This window comes from Wickerhamomyces anomalus (genome assembly GCF_001661255.1).
Source record: "Wickerhamomyces anomalus NRRL Y-366-8 unplaced genomic scaffold WICANscaffold_1, whole genome shotgun sequence".
In the NCBI taxonomy this organism is placed as follows: domain Eukaryota; kingdom Fungi; phylum Ascomycota; class Saccharomycetes; order Phaffomycetales; family Wickerhamomycetaceae; genus Hansenula; species Hansenula anomala.
The window spans coordinates 672,873-689,696 of NW_017567110.1; the positions used below are offsets into that span (position 1 = coordinate 672,873).

Consider the following 16,824-nt stretch of genomic DNA (forward strand, 5'->3'; position numbering starts at 1 on the left):
CCAATTTGAAGGCCTATTAATGTTCACACTCAAAGGATTACAAAAGTATTAAGCATGAGTGGACTATGAGAATTGGTCGTTGAACATATCCAGCATATTTAAGAATCCGATAAAATGAAGACTACAGGATCTCAGAGGAGCTCCCATGTGCAAGGTGGTAATATTATGGAAAATAGAGGTGGAAATACAACTTGTGGAGTTGAGATTGGTGTTGCAGTGTTACTTTTTGGAAAGTTATGGCAAGAACTTGGATGTGGTGAAAGTGAAAAATTTGGTTAGTTTTGTTGATATTTTTGGAACCAGAAGCGTTTTTGAGGGAATTCAAAGAGTTTTAGGGAGCTAAGCACATGTATTTTCCATATCCAATTCAATTTTGTTGATACAAGATACTTTGCTAACAAGTTTTGGGCCAAGAAGGGGGTCAAGTGGTGAAAAGGGGGTTTTCAAACCCGATAAAATGGAACCCAGAACCATAAGTAGTCAACCAAATGAGAAACTAAGGGTTTTATTGGAATCTACAGGTCGGAATACAACTTATGAACATGTTATTGGAGTACCGCTGAGGTGTTGGAGGCCAAATTTCAGCTGGTATGTACCTCATTTTCTCTTGATTTATTTCCCTGATCCTCAAAACCCATCCAAAACCGCCCAAAATTCGCGGAAAACCAGGGAAAACCCGATCAATGGCCTTGAAAAATCCATCCAAGGGTCCATGAAAACCCCTGTTTTTGAAAATTCCGGATCAAATTTGGTGGTGAATGGTTATTTTGAAAGTGGTTTCCATATCAAAATTTAGAGAATTTTACAGTCAAGGTGTCAGATTTGGCAGAAGTGAAGTTGTTGAAATTGGAATATGCAAAAGATGGTGGTGTGGTGATACATGGATGGATTGTGAATCCGATAAAATGAACACTATAGCTCGTCAGAGGGACTCCCATGGTCAAAGGGGTGCTGATTTGGAAAGTAGAGGTGGAATTACAACTTTTGGTGCTATGAATGATATTCTAAAGGTACTCTTTGAAAAGTTGTGATGCAAAGTTTGAAACCCGTGAAACAGCATTTCAAGTGTTTTTTGGAAAATATTCTTAAGCAGATGGTGCAATTCAATGGAATCTCCTACTTTTCAAGGTCGCTAAATGGCTAGAGTTTCATGTGGTGGTGTTTTTTTGCTGGTATGTTGTGTTTTGAAGAAATGTGATACCAAAGAAGTGATGAAGTCAGTGTTTGGTGATGAATTGCATCATGAGCTATTAAGTACATTTTTAATATACGTCACGATTTTGAATATTATATTTTAATATTAATTTAATTATTATAGCTGTGCGATATTATATAATTATATACTTGATCAATAATATTAGATATTTACATGCATATTTTAATTATTATTAAATAATTAGCTGGATTAAATATTATTAATATTATAATATTATTGACGTTGCATCTGAATTTCATCTTAGAAATATCAACTAATTAACAAACCATTAGGACTAATTCATCGAGAAAAGTATTAGGAATATATTCTTGGTGATTTCCACAAATTTTACAATTGCTCCAATTATAACAATGGCCAGCTTTTTAATTAGTTCATTCAGCTTACTTGATTTATTCTGATTTATCCCTTTTATTATAAACTGTTGTAATCAATAAGATGGACTTCATCCTGCTCGTCAACTAATATATTTCTAATTGCAAGATCCCCGTGAGCTATCTTAATCGAATGAAATTTTTGAACCTCATCAATCAATCCTTTTATATGATTTCCATTAAATTTATTATTACCAACTTTCACCTCTTGGAAAGCAATATAGTAACCATCAAATGGTGTCAACACACTGGTAGAGGTCATTCGCCCAAAGGCTAGCATTCTTGGTGAATTTATCATTTTGGATGGATCGTCAACAGTGTCATTAAAATCATTAATGATTTTATTTATTTCCACTTCAGTTTCATATTTGCCTTTGATGATATTGTCTGAAAATTCATCGAGCGTCTCGTCCATATAATTATCAAAAAAATTCCAAAAATAATTCTCTAAATGGTTAAAACTATAGAGCTTCAATACAACAATATAGTCAGAACTATGGTGAGACTCATAATCATGAAAACATCCAGGTTTAATAAAATACTGTTGAAGTCCCTTTGTGGTGATTTTGATAACTCTAGTAAGATGAGCTTCTATGTCTTGGATCACTCTATATTCATTGAAATTGATTGGAATCCTTGCAATAAATTGCTCACCAGCATTTGAGTTTTGCGAAGAGTTGCCTGATACCTCTTGAACCTGAGCCTCTTCACCAGTAGCTACATCAGCAGCGTCTCCAGTGGAAGTATTTCTTATTGTCGACATGATGAGCTCTCCTACAGATATTTGGTGTATCTCTGGTCCTTCAGACTATTGCAAGATTAATACCCCATAACAGACGACCTCAGTTCTCAGAACTGGAATTATCCTGTATTCTTATACACTTCTTTCAGAAGAAAATACCATCTTTACTAATCATCTCATATGGGGCACCAAACACTATACAAACAATCTCATAAAGATGTTATACTACTTGTTAAAGCAAGTTTTTAATAGCCGTAGCAGGCGCAGCAAAATCAGTCTACTCTTCGATGTGGTAAGCTTTCGAGTATCACTTCAAAAGTTTGCTTTTTAGTGTTATCAAATTAAATGGATTGTATTCTTTGTTTTAGTTGATCGGAATCTTGATCAGAATGTTCAATTTCATGTTCTCCAGACCTTAAAGATGCACCAGTTATAATTAAACCAGGAAATAGATGCTCTGAAACATCCAGACCTTCAGCAGGACTTTCTGAAGACGGAATAGTGTGATATCTGGACAAATGAACCACTTTTTTTGAGGTTATTAGAATTTAGGATTAATTCTTCTCTGTTTTCTCGGATGCTTATCGACACGTTCAATAGTACAGCTCGGCCATAAAATAAGATTACATCATAAATAAAAACTAAACAATTAATAATATGCCTGATAGAAATAATACACAAAGAATACAGCACTCACTATATGACTTGGCAACACATAAGCAGATAATGTGATTAGTTTAAAAAGTTCATTTTGTAGATTCAGTATCAGTTAGGTCAGCAATGCTTTCTCTTTCAATAAACTCATAGTCTGAGCTAGTGGCATTCTTCAGGTCTTTTAAAATTGACTCTTTCTTTGACTTTGCATCAGCAACTTGTTTTAATAAGGCTTCCTTTTGCTTTAAAGCATTAGTTTCTGAACCTTTCTCACCTTTGATCTCCTTGGTGATGTTAACTTTATCAGTTTCTAATCTGTCAATTTCTTTCTTTGCCTCATTGATCTTATCAGTTTGATGCTGATCAGTTAACTCAGCTTGTTCTTGCAATGTGGCCAGTTTTTGTTGATTTGCCTTTTCTTTAGACTCGTGTACTTCTTTGTCGCCTAAATCTCTTTCTAATCTTGATTTTGAAAGTTGAGCATCATCAGAGGCTTTCTTTGAAGTTGATAACTCTTTTGTCAATTTTTCAATATCTTTATTGATGGCCTCAATTTCCTTCTCATAATCTTTATTTTGATATCCGGAAATGACTTGTTCAGATTTTGAAGTTTTCAATTCCGATTCTTTAATTCTTGTCAAGATTATATCTTTTTCTTCTTTCAATTTTTCAATTTCATCAGATTTGACTTCCTTTTCCTTATTCAAATCATCCAATTTATCTTGTTCACCTTTGATTTCAGATTTCAATTTTTGAATATCAACTTCCAATTCTTTTAATCTTTCACTTGATTCAATTTGTAGCTTTTCCAAATCTTCTAAGTCTTTTGTGGTTTGTTCTTGTTGTTTCTTTAATTCTTCAACTTCTTGTTGTTTTTCCTTTTGCTTTTCTTCAGTTTCTTCAAAGTACTTCTTTTTTTCTTCTTCATGCTTTTCAGCCAATTCTTTCAAATTGGTTTCATGCTTCTCATTAGCAGTAGCAATAGTCTTTGTAGTATGTTCATCAGTCTTTTTGATACTGTGTTCAATTTTTGAGATTTCATCTTTTAATTTTTTGATTTGAACATCGTATTGAGATTCAATTTTTTGTAAGACAGCTTTATTCTTGGATTGCAATGCTTGTAATTTTGATTGATGCTCTTTATTCTTTTGAGAAATTTCATCGTGAACCGTTGGTTTTGGTTTAGCTGTAGATTTTTCAGAGCCGGCTGAAGTACCATTGCCATTAGTGTTGCTAGTGGATGATAAAGTTGGGATTAAACCAAATAGTTTCTTTTTTGGAGTAGCTTGACCAACCAATGTTGATTTATTCTTTTCCGGTGATTTGGATTCAGGAGTCTTTTTACTAACATCTTTTTTAGTTTCAGATTCATCAAGTTTTTCTTCCAAGTCAACAACTTCTTTCTCTTCTTCAGCTTCCTTCTCCTCAACGTTAACTTCATCTTCGACTCGTTTTTTCTTTTCCTCTTTAGATTCTTCGGCGTCTTCTTTCTCTAATTTTGTTTCCAAATCAGCTGCATTTTCTTCATCCTTCTCGCCAGAAGTAGCAACCGGACCAACTTCTTTAACAACTAATGGATCAGAATCTTTTTCAGTTAATGGGACATCTAAATCATCAACTTCATCGTTGATTGCCTTAGTTGTCTTTTCAGATTCACCCAATTCCTCCTCTTCTTCTTCTGGCTCAGTGATTTCAGTTTCTTCACTTTTGACAGTGGCATCGGTACCAGATGTCAATGGGACTTCATCAGCATAAGCTTTCTTGTTTGGAGAAGCGTGTTCTTTCAAGGGAACTTCTTCAGCAATGATTTCATCAGCCTCAGATTGTGCCAATTCCTCATCTTTAGAATCCTTTGGTAATTCTAATTCTTTACTTTTTGTCTTTGATAAATCGGCACCTGTTGATTCTGTAGCTTCAGGCTCAAATTTCTCAGGTGTTTCTTCATCTTTCTTCAAGTCCTTTTTGGTGTATAATTCATCATCTTCATCTTCATTGGCATCGGATAAAGGTTCAACTTCTTCTTCATCATTCTTTTCAACTTCATCAACATCTTTCTTCTTTTCAGATGTTTCTTCAGTTTCTTTATCAACAGCGTCTTTCTTTGATTCCTCTTTAGTTTCTTCTTTCTTTGCTTTTAATTTGGCTTCAGCTTCCTTTTGAGCAACTTTAGCTTCTTCAGCTTTCTTCAAGGCGGCCTTTTTTTTCTCTTCAATCTCCTTCAATCTTTTTTCATCTTCCTCTTTCACTCTTTTAGCTGCTTCTTCTGATGCTTTGACTTCTTCTTCATGTTGCTTTTTCAACAGTTTCAATTTTTCCTCTTGTCTCTCCAATTCTTCCAATTCCTTCTTATTTTTTTGTTCAACCCTATTGAAGAACTTTGAAGGGAAACTGATGGTATTGTTCTTTGTATAGTCACTTGGTCTCACTTTATCTGAGTTCTTTTTGTTAAATCTAAAAGGAGATCTATATTTTGTCTTTGAGCAGTCCTTAGATTCAGCATCGTCACCACCTTCAGTTTTCTTTGAACTTTTGCTAACAGCATAAGACAAGATTGATTGAGTTTCTTCGTCTTTCTCTTCCTTCTCATATAGAGCAGCAAAGGGATCAGGACGAGGCATCGTTGGTTTGATTCAATTGAGATTGTTCACTGGTTGTTGTTGATAATAACTTTGAAAACACGGGGCAAGTCGAGGTTATGTTATATACTCCTTGAATTTTTCGGCAATTAGTGGCAGAATTGCTGTCTTGGATTATTTAAACTGACCTGCTTGAGAAATGTGAAACAGGATTTGTATGTGAATGGAAAGTGAATGAATGGTATTCAAGACTCAATTGAGCTCAATGGTTGGTGAATTGCAAAAGTCAAGAATCAAAGTAATCCACCTTTCAATTGTGTTTTCTCTCAATGAAATTCGCTGGTGTTGAAATTTGTCCGAAAAGGGAAAGAAGCTTCCAAATTCGGAACTGATATGGATTGCATCAAAGAAATCGTAATTTCGTGAATTTTAGATCCATGAAAACTACACTTAAGATTTATAGTTATTAAGTTTTTGATATTATAATTAAAACCATACTCTATATTATTAACTGAAAAAGGTATCATCACCTTTTTGTATGATTATGAATGACTAAATTATGAAGTTCCTAGCTCTTTGTGTGTTTATATTAAACTGGAACTTTATGACTTTGATTTGTTGTATTGTATTGACTTGGTTGATTTAAAATGAATGATTAAACTCTCTTTAAGCAGTTTCATCCAAAGAATAGTTCTTTTTAGATAATTTACCTCTTAGGGTTTTACCATAGAAGTAAAATGCATATGGAATCAAAACCATTGCAGTTGAAATGAATGCTAATAACCAACTAGCCCACTGTAAACCCAATTTATGATACATTTGAGTAGTGAATAATGGGAATGCACCACCACCAGCACTTCTTAAGAAAACTTTGGTAGCTAAAGCAGATGAGGCATAAATAGCATAACAATCAATGATATAGTTATTTAATGAATAATAAATCAAAACCATACCGAATCCAAAAGCTAAACCTGAAGAAGCTGGACCAACCCAAATGATATGTTTGTAAGAAGTAGCACCCAAGATCCAAAGGGCAATGGCAGCGAAAGGAGCACCAATCATACCACCAACTAATCTATCTTCAGGTGTCATTTTTCTTTTATGAGCGGTTTTAACATATTGACGTTCAATAATTGGTGTAACAACCAAGGCTAAAACAGCACCAATCAAGATAGGAATCATCATTAGCCCAATGTAAGCATCATTATAACCATATAATTCAGAGAAAATAACTGGATAAGCAAAGAAAAAGGCATATAATAAAGCATAAATCAAACAAACGTAGAAACAAACCAAATCTAAAACTGGTTCAGATATAACAAAATATAATGGTCTAACCAAACATGATTGAACAATTTCTTTGAATGATAATCCTTGAGCTTCTTGTTCTGTCATAATTTTAGGATTACCAGTTTCTTTTCTTAATCTTTTAGCTTTTCTTTTCAAAATGACTGGAGCATAAGTTTCAGGGACTAAAGTTGCAGTGATCCACATGAACCCAGCAAATGCTAAATTAACCCAAATGATAACATCAAATCTACCAGTTTTAACATTAATCCAACCACAAATTAAAGGACCGAAAACAGGACCACAATAAGGAGCAAAACTAAACATTGCAATAGCAGTACCTCTAGTTTCAGTTGGGAACATATCAGCAATTGAACCACCAACTAGACATAAACCTGAACTTGCCCAAACACCACATAAGAATCTACAAACCAATAATGTACCAATGTTTTTAGCAACAGCACAAGGAATGTTGAAAATGACGTAAAGTAGTAATGAAATGAAGTAAACAGGTTGTCTACCAATTTGTTCAGATAATGGAGACCATAATAAAGGACCTAATGAAAAACCGAAAACCATTAATGAACAAGTTAAAATTGAAACTTCTAAAGAAACATGAAATTTGTCATTAATTAAACCTAATCCACCGGTAACACAAGAAGAACCAAATGCAACAGCAATAACCAAGATTGATAAATTAACAGTATAAACCCATCTCAACCATAATGGCCAATTATGAGGGTTTTCAGGATCATTAGTGACGAATGTAACAAATTCTATTTCTGGATCAATTTCATCAGACCCAGGAGTTTCTTCACCTTCTTTTTTCTCCACATTGGTGTTTGATGAGGATTCATCTTCTTGATCATCAATATGTGTTGATCTTCTTGCTAAATGAGCAGTTCTTGTTCTTGATACTTGAGTACCAGTTCTACCAATTGATTGTAAAGTAGCCACTGGAACTAACCCAGTTGAAGTTTCCAAAGTATATTCTTCTGGGAAAATGGCATTTTTAACACTTTGAGGAGCATTAACGTCTGGGATTGGAGCATCACTTTGAACACCCATATCTTGTAAAGATTTGACAGTTTCAGTTGGAACTAATCTGACATTGTTATTTGTAGTTGTTCTTGATGCAAACGAACTCAATTCCGACACAGCGTCTTGATTATCTTCTGGGACATAAGCTTGAGGCGCTTGATCCAGTTGAGCCTGTGAGTTTATAGACTCTATATCAGAGTGACTATGATGTGTACTCATGTTGATGTATTGTATAGTTTGAGTGTGAATATGATGTGTAAGTTGAATTCAAAACAATAACAAACAAACAAGCAGCAACAGCTACTAATCAGGATCCACTGCTGTATTTATACATCCAGCTACTACTAGTAATAGTGATAATAATAAATTAATAGCGCGCTGAGAATCAATACGTTAATTAGTTCTGGAACGTTAGCCTAGGTGATGGTGAGAATTTCTATTATGCTGATATCACGCGGGTTGGGCTTCCTGAAAAATTTTGTATGAGCAAGCACAAGTCAAAAGACACACGCAACCCAAAACACACACAAACGGGTGATTCTAGGGAAGAGGATCTCAGGCTGAACAGTTTGATTACAACCAGAAAAGAGAGTTCTTTGGAGAACCTTTACTTGATACTAGAATCTACATAGATGATAGCATCTTCACCTTGACACAACGCAAAAAAAGTGTCAAAGCCATTAAATTTGCGCTATAAACTTGCTCCTTCCTGGTCCGGGACGCACATCCGGGATTATACTGAGCTTGGTGTCACTCACCTGGAAACAGCTTGTAGTGGCTCATATACCTTTTGTTTACGCTTTAACTGGATAAAGGGACCAGCGTGGCTTTGAAGATGGTTGTTGTTGTAAATTGATCAATGTGTTTTTTGCCTGCCCATGTTGTGGTTGTTGTTTGAGCAGTTGGGGTATCAAGGACCCCATCACCACAAGGTGAAGGTGTAGCGATCTCTCCATGTCCCCCATATAATACATGGTTCGCACTTTAAAAGAAAAGCAATTGGCCAAACTGAGATTCAAAAAGCTTGAGATATGAGATAATTGTCTTAAATTCAAATTCATGGAATAATTTTACTATCTTTCTCGACAATTATACAAATACGACCCTTTGTTTAAAGTTCAATCATGAGGCTGATCATGACTTTCTGCACAAAATTTTAATGCGCGCGAAAAAACCGTAGAAATTTGGCAAAAAGAATTGCCAGATCGGGAAGGAGTCCGAATTCGGTGGATTACGTAAATGCTCTGTCATTTCGCGAAAAAAATACTCTATGTAACACAAATGCATTTTAAATCAAACCTAGACACAAAAATCAATTTTTTGGATATTTACCGCTATTTTCCTTTTTGTACCCATCAAGTCCCTTTTGTAAACCTTGAATATGTTTAATGATAATTTTTCTTTCATCTTTCAAGGTCTTTTTAACTGTTTCATCATCTAAAAGTGTCAAGTCAATCTCATCCAATTTGATCAATTCTTTCAACAATTCTTCTTGGAAATAGTTATATTTATACAATCTATCATCTGGTGAAATTTGATTGATGTCTGTATAATACTTTTCAACTTCTGGCTCAAGTTCAGTTCTAACAGTGGTATTAACAGTGGTTAAAGCTAGCTGGAATCTCTCCAATAATGTTAGGATCTTGACTGGTTTTTTGGGTTTTCTTGGTTGTTTTCTTGATGGTTCTGGTTTAGATGGTTTTGTATTTGAACGGAGGTAGAATATGGTTCCCAGGATCAACAAGGTGGATATACCAATCCCTAATGATGTTAGATAGGTATCAGACATGGTTGTTGTTGTTGACTATTGACTGGAGTCGATGGTTTGATTACTGGTTCCAAAGTTGTTTTCAAAAGCTCATCAACAGATTCCACATTAAATAGATCCGGTTTATTATTTCCGGATCTCGACTCTAAGCTTGTAACCTTTAGCTTGTAATACTTCTCTATAATTGTAATCCTAAGATTGTAATCCTAAGATTGTAATCCTAAGATTGTAATCCTTCACTATTACTGTAATCCTAAACTTGTAATCTTCTCTACCATTGTAATCCTAAGATTGTAAATATTAATCTCTATCAGTGTAATCCTAAGCTTGTAATCATTCCCTATTGCTGTAATCCTAAGCTTGTAGTTCTTCTCTATCGCTGTAATCCAATGTAAGCCTTAACCAACCTACGTTTCAAATAATTTCATAATCATTAGTTAAGTCATATACACTACCTATTGATGAGGTGATTCAAATTAAACACTGCAGTTTTAGCTCTCTCTCTCAAATCAATGTTATCACTATCTGAGAATCCTGACAAAACTTCAGTATAACCAAGCCTATTCAATATATTAGCCCTTTTGACAACATTGTCTGTGTAGTTTGCATTGGAGTTTTGAAATTCAGACCCACCTCTAGTATTACCAGATGCAACATGAGATCTTAAAACACGTCTTGTTTCTCCAAAGCCTTCGTCATCATCTTCATCCTCTTCTTCGTCTTCATCATCATCTTCATCCATAACGTCTTGGTCTTCAAAAAAATTGTTAGATCTAGATTGAGGTCCTCCTGTTGGAAGAAATGAATCAGCTGCACCTCTATAAATTTCTTGGTCTTGTATGTTTTCAATCCATGTTAAATTGACAGCTAGCCAAACACAAGGAAGTCTAACTTCATCACTCTCGGTAGTTGTAAGTACGTCTTTAACCTTTTCCAATAAAAACTCATGTTTCGCAATCAATTCTCTTTTGACTTCAGTACTGGCTGCAATGTGTACCAAGATGAATAGCATACTTTCTAAAACACCAACATTTTTTGAATCCTTAACTGATATATTTGATAATTTGTCATATAGAAATCTGAAAAAATAATTTTCAGCTTTATTTTCATCCAAGAAATGGTTCAAAAACTTATTGACGTGGATTTTTGATTGGCATAATAAATTTCTGAAAACGTTAAAAGCTTGTTCCTGGATCATCAAATCATCATCATTGCAAAATTGAATGAGATTATCAATACCAACTCTTTCAATTGTTTTATCTCTATTCATCACAGTTTCATTATAAATAGTATGACGGAACACCCATAAACAATTGGCCCTGATTGAATTATGTGTGGTTGTTAATAACAAATCTGCAACAATATCAACCAAATTCTTGTTCAATAATTCATTTCTTAACGGACTGAAATCTAGTATTAGGTTTGAAATGATTGATAATATAACTGTTTTCAACAAAATCTCAGCCCTAATGATGACAAAATTCTTATTTTTGAGTTTAAGTAATGAATCTTCTGAAACTTTCAAGATATTCAACAAATTTTCCACAATATTTGATTCATGTAAATAGGTTCTCAGGATTGACACACTTCTTGATAATGAACGTAGTAAATAACAAGTTGAAACTGTTAGATGGTTTGAAGCAATAACTAACTCTTCAATGTTTTGTGATGCACCATTCTCTAAACTGTCATCTATTGTAATCTCATCTCCCTCATCCTTCAAATATTTCACCAAATTCATGTAATGGAATTCCAAAATCTTATGAATAGCAGGAGCCAAGTCATGTTTAGTGATCAGTTGTCTATTTGGTTCACTATTTGAAGTAATTGAACTTAAAATCAAAAATAAATCAGATAAATTATCTAATTTCAGTAAAGATAATGAATCAAAATCTGAATTATTAAATTTGGTGATAATTTCACAGAAATTCTTGATGATGTTGCAGTTCAATAAGTAGTCATTAACAAACTCAAAATTCAAACATAATTTGGACAAGATATAAAAGGGATTAAACCTTCTTGATAATTTGAGCTCACTTTTGAACACAATCAAATTATTGGATTCATCTAAATCAATTAATTGAATCAAATATGGTAGAAACTTTCTAACATTTTTATTTTTTTCACCCTCAGTAAGTGTAGAATTTAATGAAAAATTAATCAAGATGGAAATTGCAGACAATTTTAGTTCAAAATCACTTGATTTCAATAAAGAAGATATTGTGAAGTATAGATTCTTATTAAAAGTCTTGTCAATTTTATTCTTCTTGTTCAATTCCTCAATATCGTTTGTATGATCAGCTGAATCTGTGAACGTCTTCATTAGTGATTCTTGGTCATAATACAATAAATGTGATAATGAATATAGCAAAGGGCCTGTCAAATTGGAAAACAAGAATAATGGTGGCGAGTTTGGAACAATTAAACTATCAAAGCACCCTGAGTAGAATCTTTTATTCGAATATTTGGATAACAAGTAATTTGTTGGCTTGTTTAAAACAATTTCTAAAATTCTTAAACTTGGATTGATAAGATTTTTCAGCTCCAGAGGGTTCAAATGAGGGATCAATGTGAAAATATTGAGTAATAAAGAATTGTCATGCACAATTTTGTAATTATCAGTTGCATCACTTTCCAATTTATTGAATAACAAGTTTTTAAAAGAATAGCCTTCGGATGTGTTAAGTTCCAAATTCAAGTCATGTTTGAGTGATAGAATGTTTGACAACAACTTGAAAATGATGGAGAGAATACCATGATTATCACTGAATAAATTTGAAATGACCATCAACTTACTAAGTACATGATATTCATTAATCAGTTTTGGTAGCGCAATTGGCAAATAAGACAGTGAGGAAATGATAATTAGCAAATGTTCCAATATTTGAGAATTCGTTTCATCACCAACAACATATCTGTCAAGCAGCTTGAATAACTCTGTGGAGCTAGAAGAGTTTAATAAGATCAATTTTTCATCTTCATCACCAATAATGCTTAACCTTATCTCTTGTAATATTGATTCTTGTTCAGCATGGGGTTTATCCTGGAAGTCATTCAACAGTAATGGGTTGACAGACATTCTAAGGCAACAATCACAACCACAAACAAGTTATCCAGAATTTAATTACCTATTATTCTTTTATCGACAACTATAGAATTGCTTTGATGATGACAGCGGTTATATTTCATTAAGTTCAAGTTTAAAGTGGCACATTTTGAAGCTTCACAACAAATTCAGACCGGATTCTTACGTAAGACGAAGCACTAGCCACAACGCGAAATCCAAGTGGCTGGAACAATCGCCTCATGGCTTGTGCAGCATTAGCCACCGTCAATTCACGTGAAATTGTTTATCGTGAAGAAATCATTCTCGAGATTGTGGCTAATGCAAAAAAACCATATCAATGTTGAAGGTTGAAATCTTTCCCTTTTAAACCAACACCATAAAGGCCCATCCTCAAAATGTCCTCTGTTGCTGGCTCTGTTGAAAGCTCAGCTTCATCAGTGGTGAACTTGTCAGCTGCTTCGATCTCTTCCCCGTTTGGTTTAACCAAAGATCCACAATCTTTGAAGGGTACTGTTTACACTACTCCAAATGGTTTGATTAATTCAGCCATCTATGCTAATGCTTCCAAGATCTTTTCCTACAAATCCATTGGTCATGAAAATGCGTTGGATATTGGTTTGAAATTGTGGTCAGTCCTACAAAGAAAAAACCCAAATGGTGTTGTTCCAAACTTGTCAAGTTTTGAAGTTAGATCCGGTGCTTCAAATGCTGTTTTAGGTTATCTTTCAGCTGCTTCTCAAGGTGGTAAAGACTCTAATGGTGAAGTTTATCCTGTTGTTGCTTCTGGTTCTGCTTTGCCATATTTCCAAGGTCAATTATCAAAATTTACCAATGAGAAATTACCATTATCTTTCCAAATTGCAGCTTTAGATTATGATTCAGAAGCTAATGCTTTAGTTCCAAACTATGTTACTCCATTAAGTGTTGCTAATGCTTTGAACTACACTGTTTTCACTCCGCTTTCTGCTTCAGAAGCACAACCATTAGCACTTTTATCTTCAGTTTTCGCAAATGTTTCACCTGCAGTCAACTTATATGATGGTCCAACATACTTGAAAGAATCTTCAAGAATCGATAATGTTTTGGATTTTGAAACTTTGAGCTCAACTTATAATAAATTGAAAACTGCTGTTTCTGGTTGGGAATCCTTACCATTTGTTAAAGGACCTAGTGCAGCATTATCAGCTTTAAATTCTATTTTGGGTACCGACTACAAACCTTTCGAATATTATGGTCATAAAGATGCTACTAGTGTCTTTGTTGTTTATGGTTCTGTCGAATCTGAGTTATTTGCAAAGGAAATTTCAGAATTAGCTTTGAAAAGTCATTTGAAAATTGGTGTTATTGCAGTAAGAGTCCCTTTACCTTTTGATGCTGAAGAATTTGTCTCCGTTATTCCTGAATCTACTCAATCATTAATTGTTATTGGCCAATCATTAGATAACAAGTCATCATTGTTGAAAACTAATGTTGCTTCAACTATTTTCTTCAATGGATTGGCAAAACAAGTCAAGGTTTCTGAATTTATTTACTCACCATCATTTATTTGGTCTTCAATTGCCGTTGAACAAATCATTGGATCATTTATCGTCTTACCAAAGAAACAACCAAATGTTCCAGCTAATTTGGGTTCATCTGTTCCTTATGGTGATTTTATTTTCTGGTCATTAGATAATGACAAATTTGTTGATGTTGCATCCAAAATTGCTCATGCATTTTCGTTAGACCAAGGTTCAATCGTTAAATTCAGATCTAAATTTGATAACTTGATTGCCGGTGGTGTTTATCAAGCACAGATTTCATCAACTAAATCAGATTTTAAATTGGAATCTCCAACAGTTGGTGCAGTTGATAGGGCAGATTTGGTTGTTGTTGAAACTTTAGAAATTTTGAAAAACTTGAATGTTGTTAAAACTATTAAACAAAAAGGTACCATTGTTTTGGTTCATCAAGATTTACCAAAAGATTTGCAAAGTTTTGTTGATTCATTACCTGTTCAATTCCGTCGTAATGTTGCCAAAAATGAAAACAAAGTTGTTATTGTTGACTTGGCTACTATTGGAGATTATGCTCAAACCCAAGGCCGTACTGGATTAATTGCAATTCAATCAATTTTCTGGAAATATTCTGCACCACAATTGAACATCAATGACATTGTTAGAAGGGTTTTACATGCTTCGGGCTCAGACATTGAGTTATTACCAGCTGTTTTAGTTTCAATTATTACAGACATTTTCGAAAAAGGTATTAAAGAAGTTCAATTTGATCCAAAATGGGCAGAGTTACCAATTGAAGAAAATGAGGTCACCTTACCAATTTTCCCAACTGAATCATCATTTGAACCAAATCCAAGATCAACACCAGAACCTGAACAACCTGAAGAAACTTCTTATGTTGAAATTGCAAAGAAATTTGCATTTGGTGAAGCTTATGGAATTGATAACAATTTAAGACCAGATTTACCAGTTCGTAACTTTGTTGTTAAAGTTCAAGAAAATCGTCGTGTCACTCCAAATGATTATTCAAGAAACATTTTCCATATCGAATTCGATATTACAGGTACTGGATTAACTTATGATATCGGTGAGGCTTTAGGTATCCATGGTAGAAATGATCCAGAAGAAGTTTTAAGATTTTTGGAATTCTATGGTTTAAATCCTGAAGAATTAGTTCAAGTTCCAAATAGGGATAATTCTGATATTGTTGAAGTTAGAACTGTTTATCAAGCCTTCACTGAAAACTTGGACTTGTTAGGTAAACCACCAAAAAGATTTTATGAATCTTTAGCTGCATTTGCAACTGATGAAAATGAAAAGAAGAAACTAGAATTAGTTGCATCAGCTGAAGGTGCTCCAGAATTAAAGAAATATCAAGATGAAGAATTCTACAGTTTTTCAGACATTCTGGAATTATTCCCATCTGCTAAACCTTCATTAACAGAATTGTTATCAATTATTCCACCATTGAAAAGAAGAGAATATTCTATTGCATCATCTCAAAAAATGCATCCAAATGCTGTTCATTTATTGATTGTTGTTGTTGATTGGGTTGACAATAGAAAACGTAAAAGATTTGGTCAATGTTCAAGATATTTATCACAATTATCAATTGGATCTGAATTAGTTGTTTCTGTCAAACCATCTGTTATGAAATTACCACCATTATCAACTCAACCAATTGTCATGTCAGGTTTAGGTACTGGGTTAGCTCCATTCAAAGCTTTTGTTGAAGAAAAAATCTGGCAAAAACAACAAGGTTTGGAAATTGGTGAAGTTTACTTGTACTTGGGTGCTAGACATAGAAAAGAAGAATATTTGTATGGTGAATTATGGGAAGCTTATAAAGCTGCTGGTGTCATTACCCATATTGGTGCTGCATTCTCAAGAGATCAACCTGAAAAGATTTATATTCAAGATCGTATCAGACAAACTTTACCAGAGTTGAAAGAAGCCATCATCAAAAAGAATGGTAGTTTCTATTTATGTGGTCCAACTTGGCCAGTTCCTGATATCACTGCTGCTTTAGAAGATATTGTTGCAGAAGAAGCAAAGGAAAGAGGTGTTGAAGTTGATGCTGCTAGAGAAGTGGAAGAACTAAAAGAAACTTCTCGTTACATTTTGGAAGTTTATTAGATAGAAATGTTATAGAACTACACTTTATAAAATTTATATTATTATCTTTTATTAAAAACGTACGAAATTGAATGATTCTAAAAGCACATTGTTAGTACATCAATATTCATAACTATTGATTAAAAATAAATTCAAGATTTTCTTTTGTTTCAGATATGAGCTTTTGGTAAAATGAGTATCTTCATGTATTCTCAGAAGCAGAACTGAAATTTAAGTTTATCATCAGCTAAAAGAAAAAATCAAATAATGTTGTTAAATGAGTACATACAAATCACAAATAAACAATAACACAGTTGATTGTCATTTGCTCTTTCCAACAATTCCTTTTCCTAATGTTAGTTTATGATCAATCAAACTCAAGGGGTTGATTCAAATATATCAACAAAAGTTCAGATGGTGATGCATGTTTTATCCATGGCACATTGTTTTTCACCGGGATAGGTTGTGAAGGAAATCATCAATAAAAAGTT

General features: G+C 33.8%; 5 protein-coding genes across 5 annotated transcripts; 1 reads left to right on the forward strand and 4 right to left on the reverse strand.

The window, feature by feature from the left end:
* Nucleotides 1-1,627: 1,627 nt before the first annotated feature.
* WICANDRAFT_59941 (uncharacterized protein) lies at nt 1,628-2,350 on the reverse strand (the record flags this gene model as incomplete). Its single annotated transcript, XM_019182905.1, has 1 exon — nt 1,628-2,350. One exon carries the CDS (start codon nt 2,348-2,350, stop codon nt 1,628-1,630), a length of 723 nt encoding a protein of 240 aa, XP_019041072.1.
* A 3,472-nt stretch (nt 2,351-5,822) lies between these two features.
* On the reverse strand, nt 5,823-8,106 carry WICANDRAFT_48974 (MFS transporter; the record flags this gene model as incomplete). The annotated part of the gene is made up of 1 exon (XM_019182622.1): nt 5,823-8,106. One exon carries the CDS (start codon nt 8,104-8,106, stop codon nt 6,226-6,228), a length of 1,881 nt encoding a protein of 626 aa, XP_019041073.1. The 3' UTR covers nt 5,823-6,225.
* A 1,093-nt stretch (nt 8,107-9,199) lies between these two features.
* Nucleotides 9,200-9,676, reverse strand: SNL1 (Snl1p; the record flags this gene model as incomplete). Its single annotated transcript, XM_019184315.1, has 1 exon — nt 9,200-9,676. The coding sequence occupies one exon, from the start codon at nt 9,674-9,676 to the stop codon at nt 9,200-9,202; it is 477 nt and encodes a 158-aa protein (XP_019041074.1).
* Nucleotides 9,677-9,890: 214 nt separating this feature from the next.
* On the reverse strand, nt 9,891-12,822 carry VID28 (glucose-induced degradation complex subunit VID28). Its single transcript, XM_019180364.1, has one exon. The coding sequence runs from the start codon at nt 12,732-12,734 to the stop codon at nt 10,107-10,109; it is 2,628 nt and encodes an 875-aa protein (XP_019041075.1). The 5' UTR covers nt 12,735-12,822; the 3' UTR covers nt 9,891-10,106.
* A 139-nt stretch (nt 12,823-12,961) lies between these two features.
* On the forward strand, nt 12,962-16,420 carry MET10 (sulfite reductase subunit alpha; the record flags this gene model as incomplete). Its single annotated transcript, XM_019186656.1, has 2 exons — nt 12,962-13,061; nt 13,152-16,420. 2 exons carry the CDS (start codon nt 12,962-12,964, stop codon nt 16,352-16,354), a joined length of 3,303 nt encoding a protein of 1,100 aa, XP_019041076.1. The 3' UTR covers nt 16,355-16,420.
* Nucleotides 16,421-16,824: the final 404 nt, after the last annotated feature.

Bases quoted from the DNA above. Each gene is read 5' to 3' on its own strand.
- VID28 (XM_019180364.1), bottom strand. From the start codon at position 12,734: ATGTCTGTCAACCCATTACTGTTGAATGACTTCCAGGATAAACCCCAT.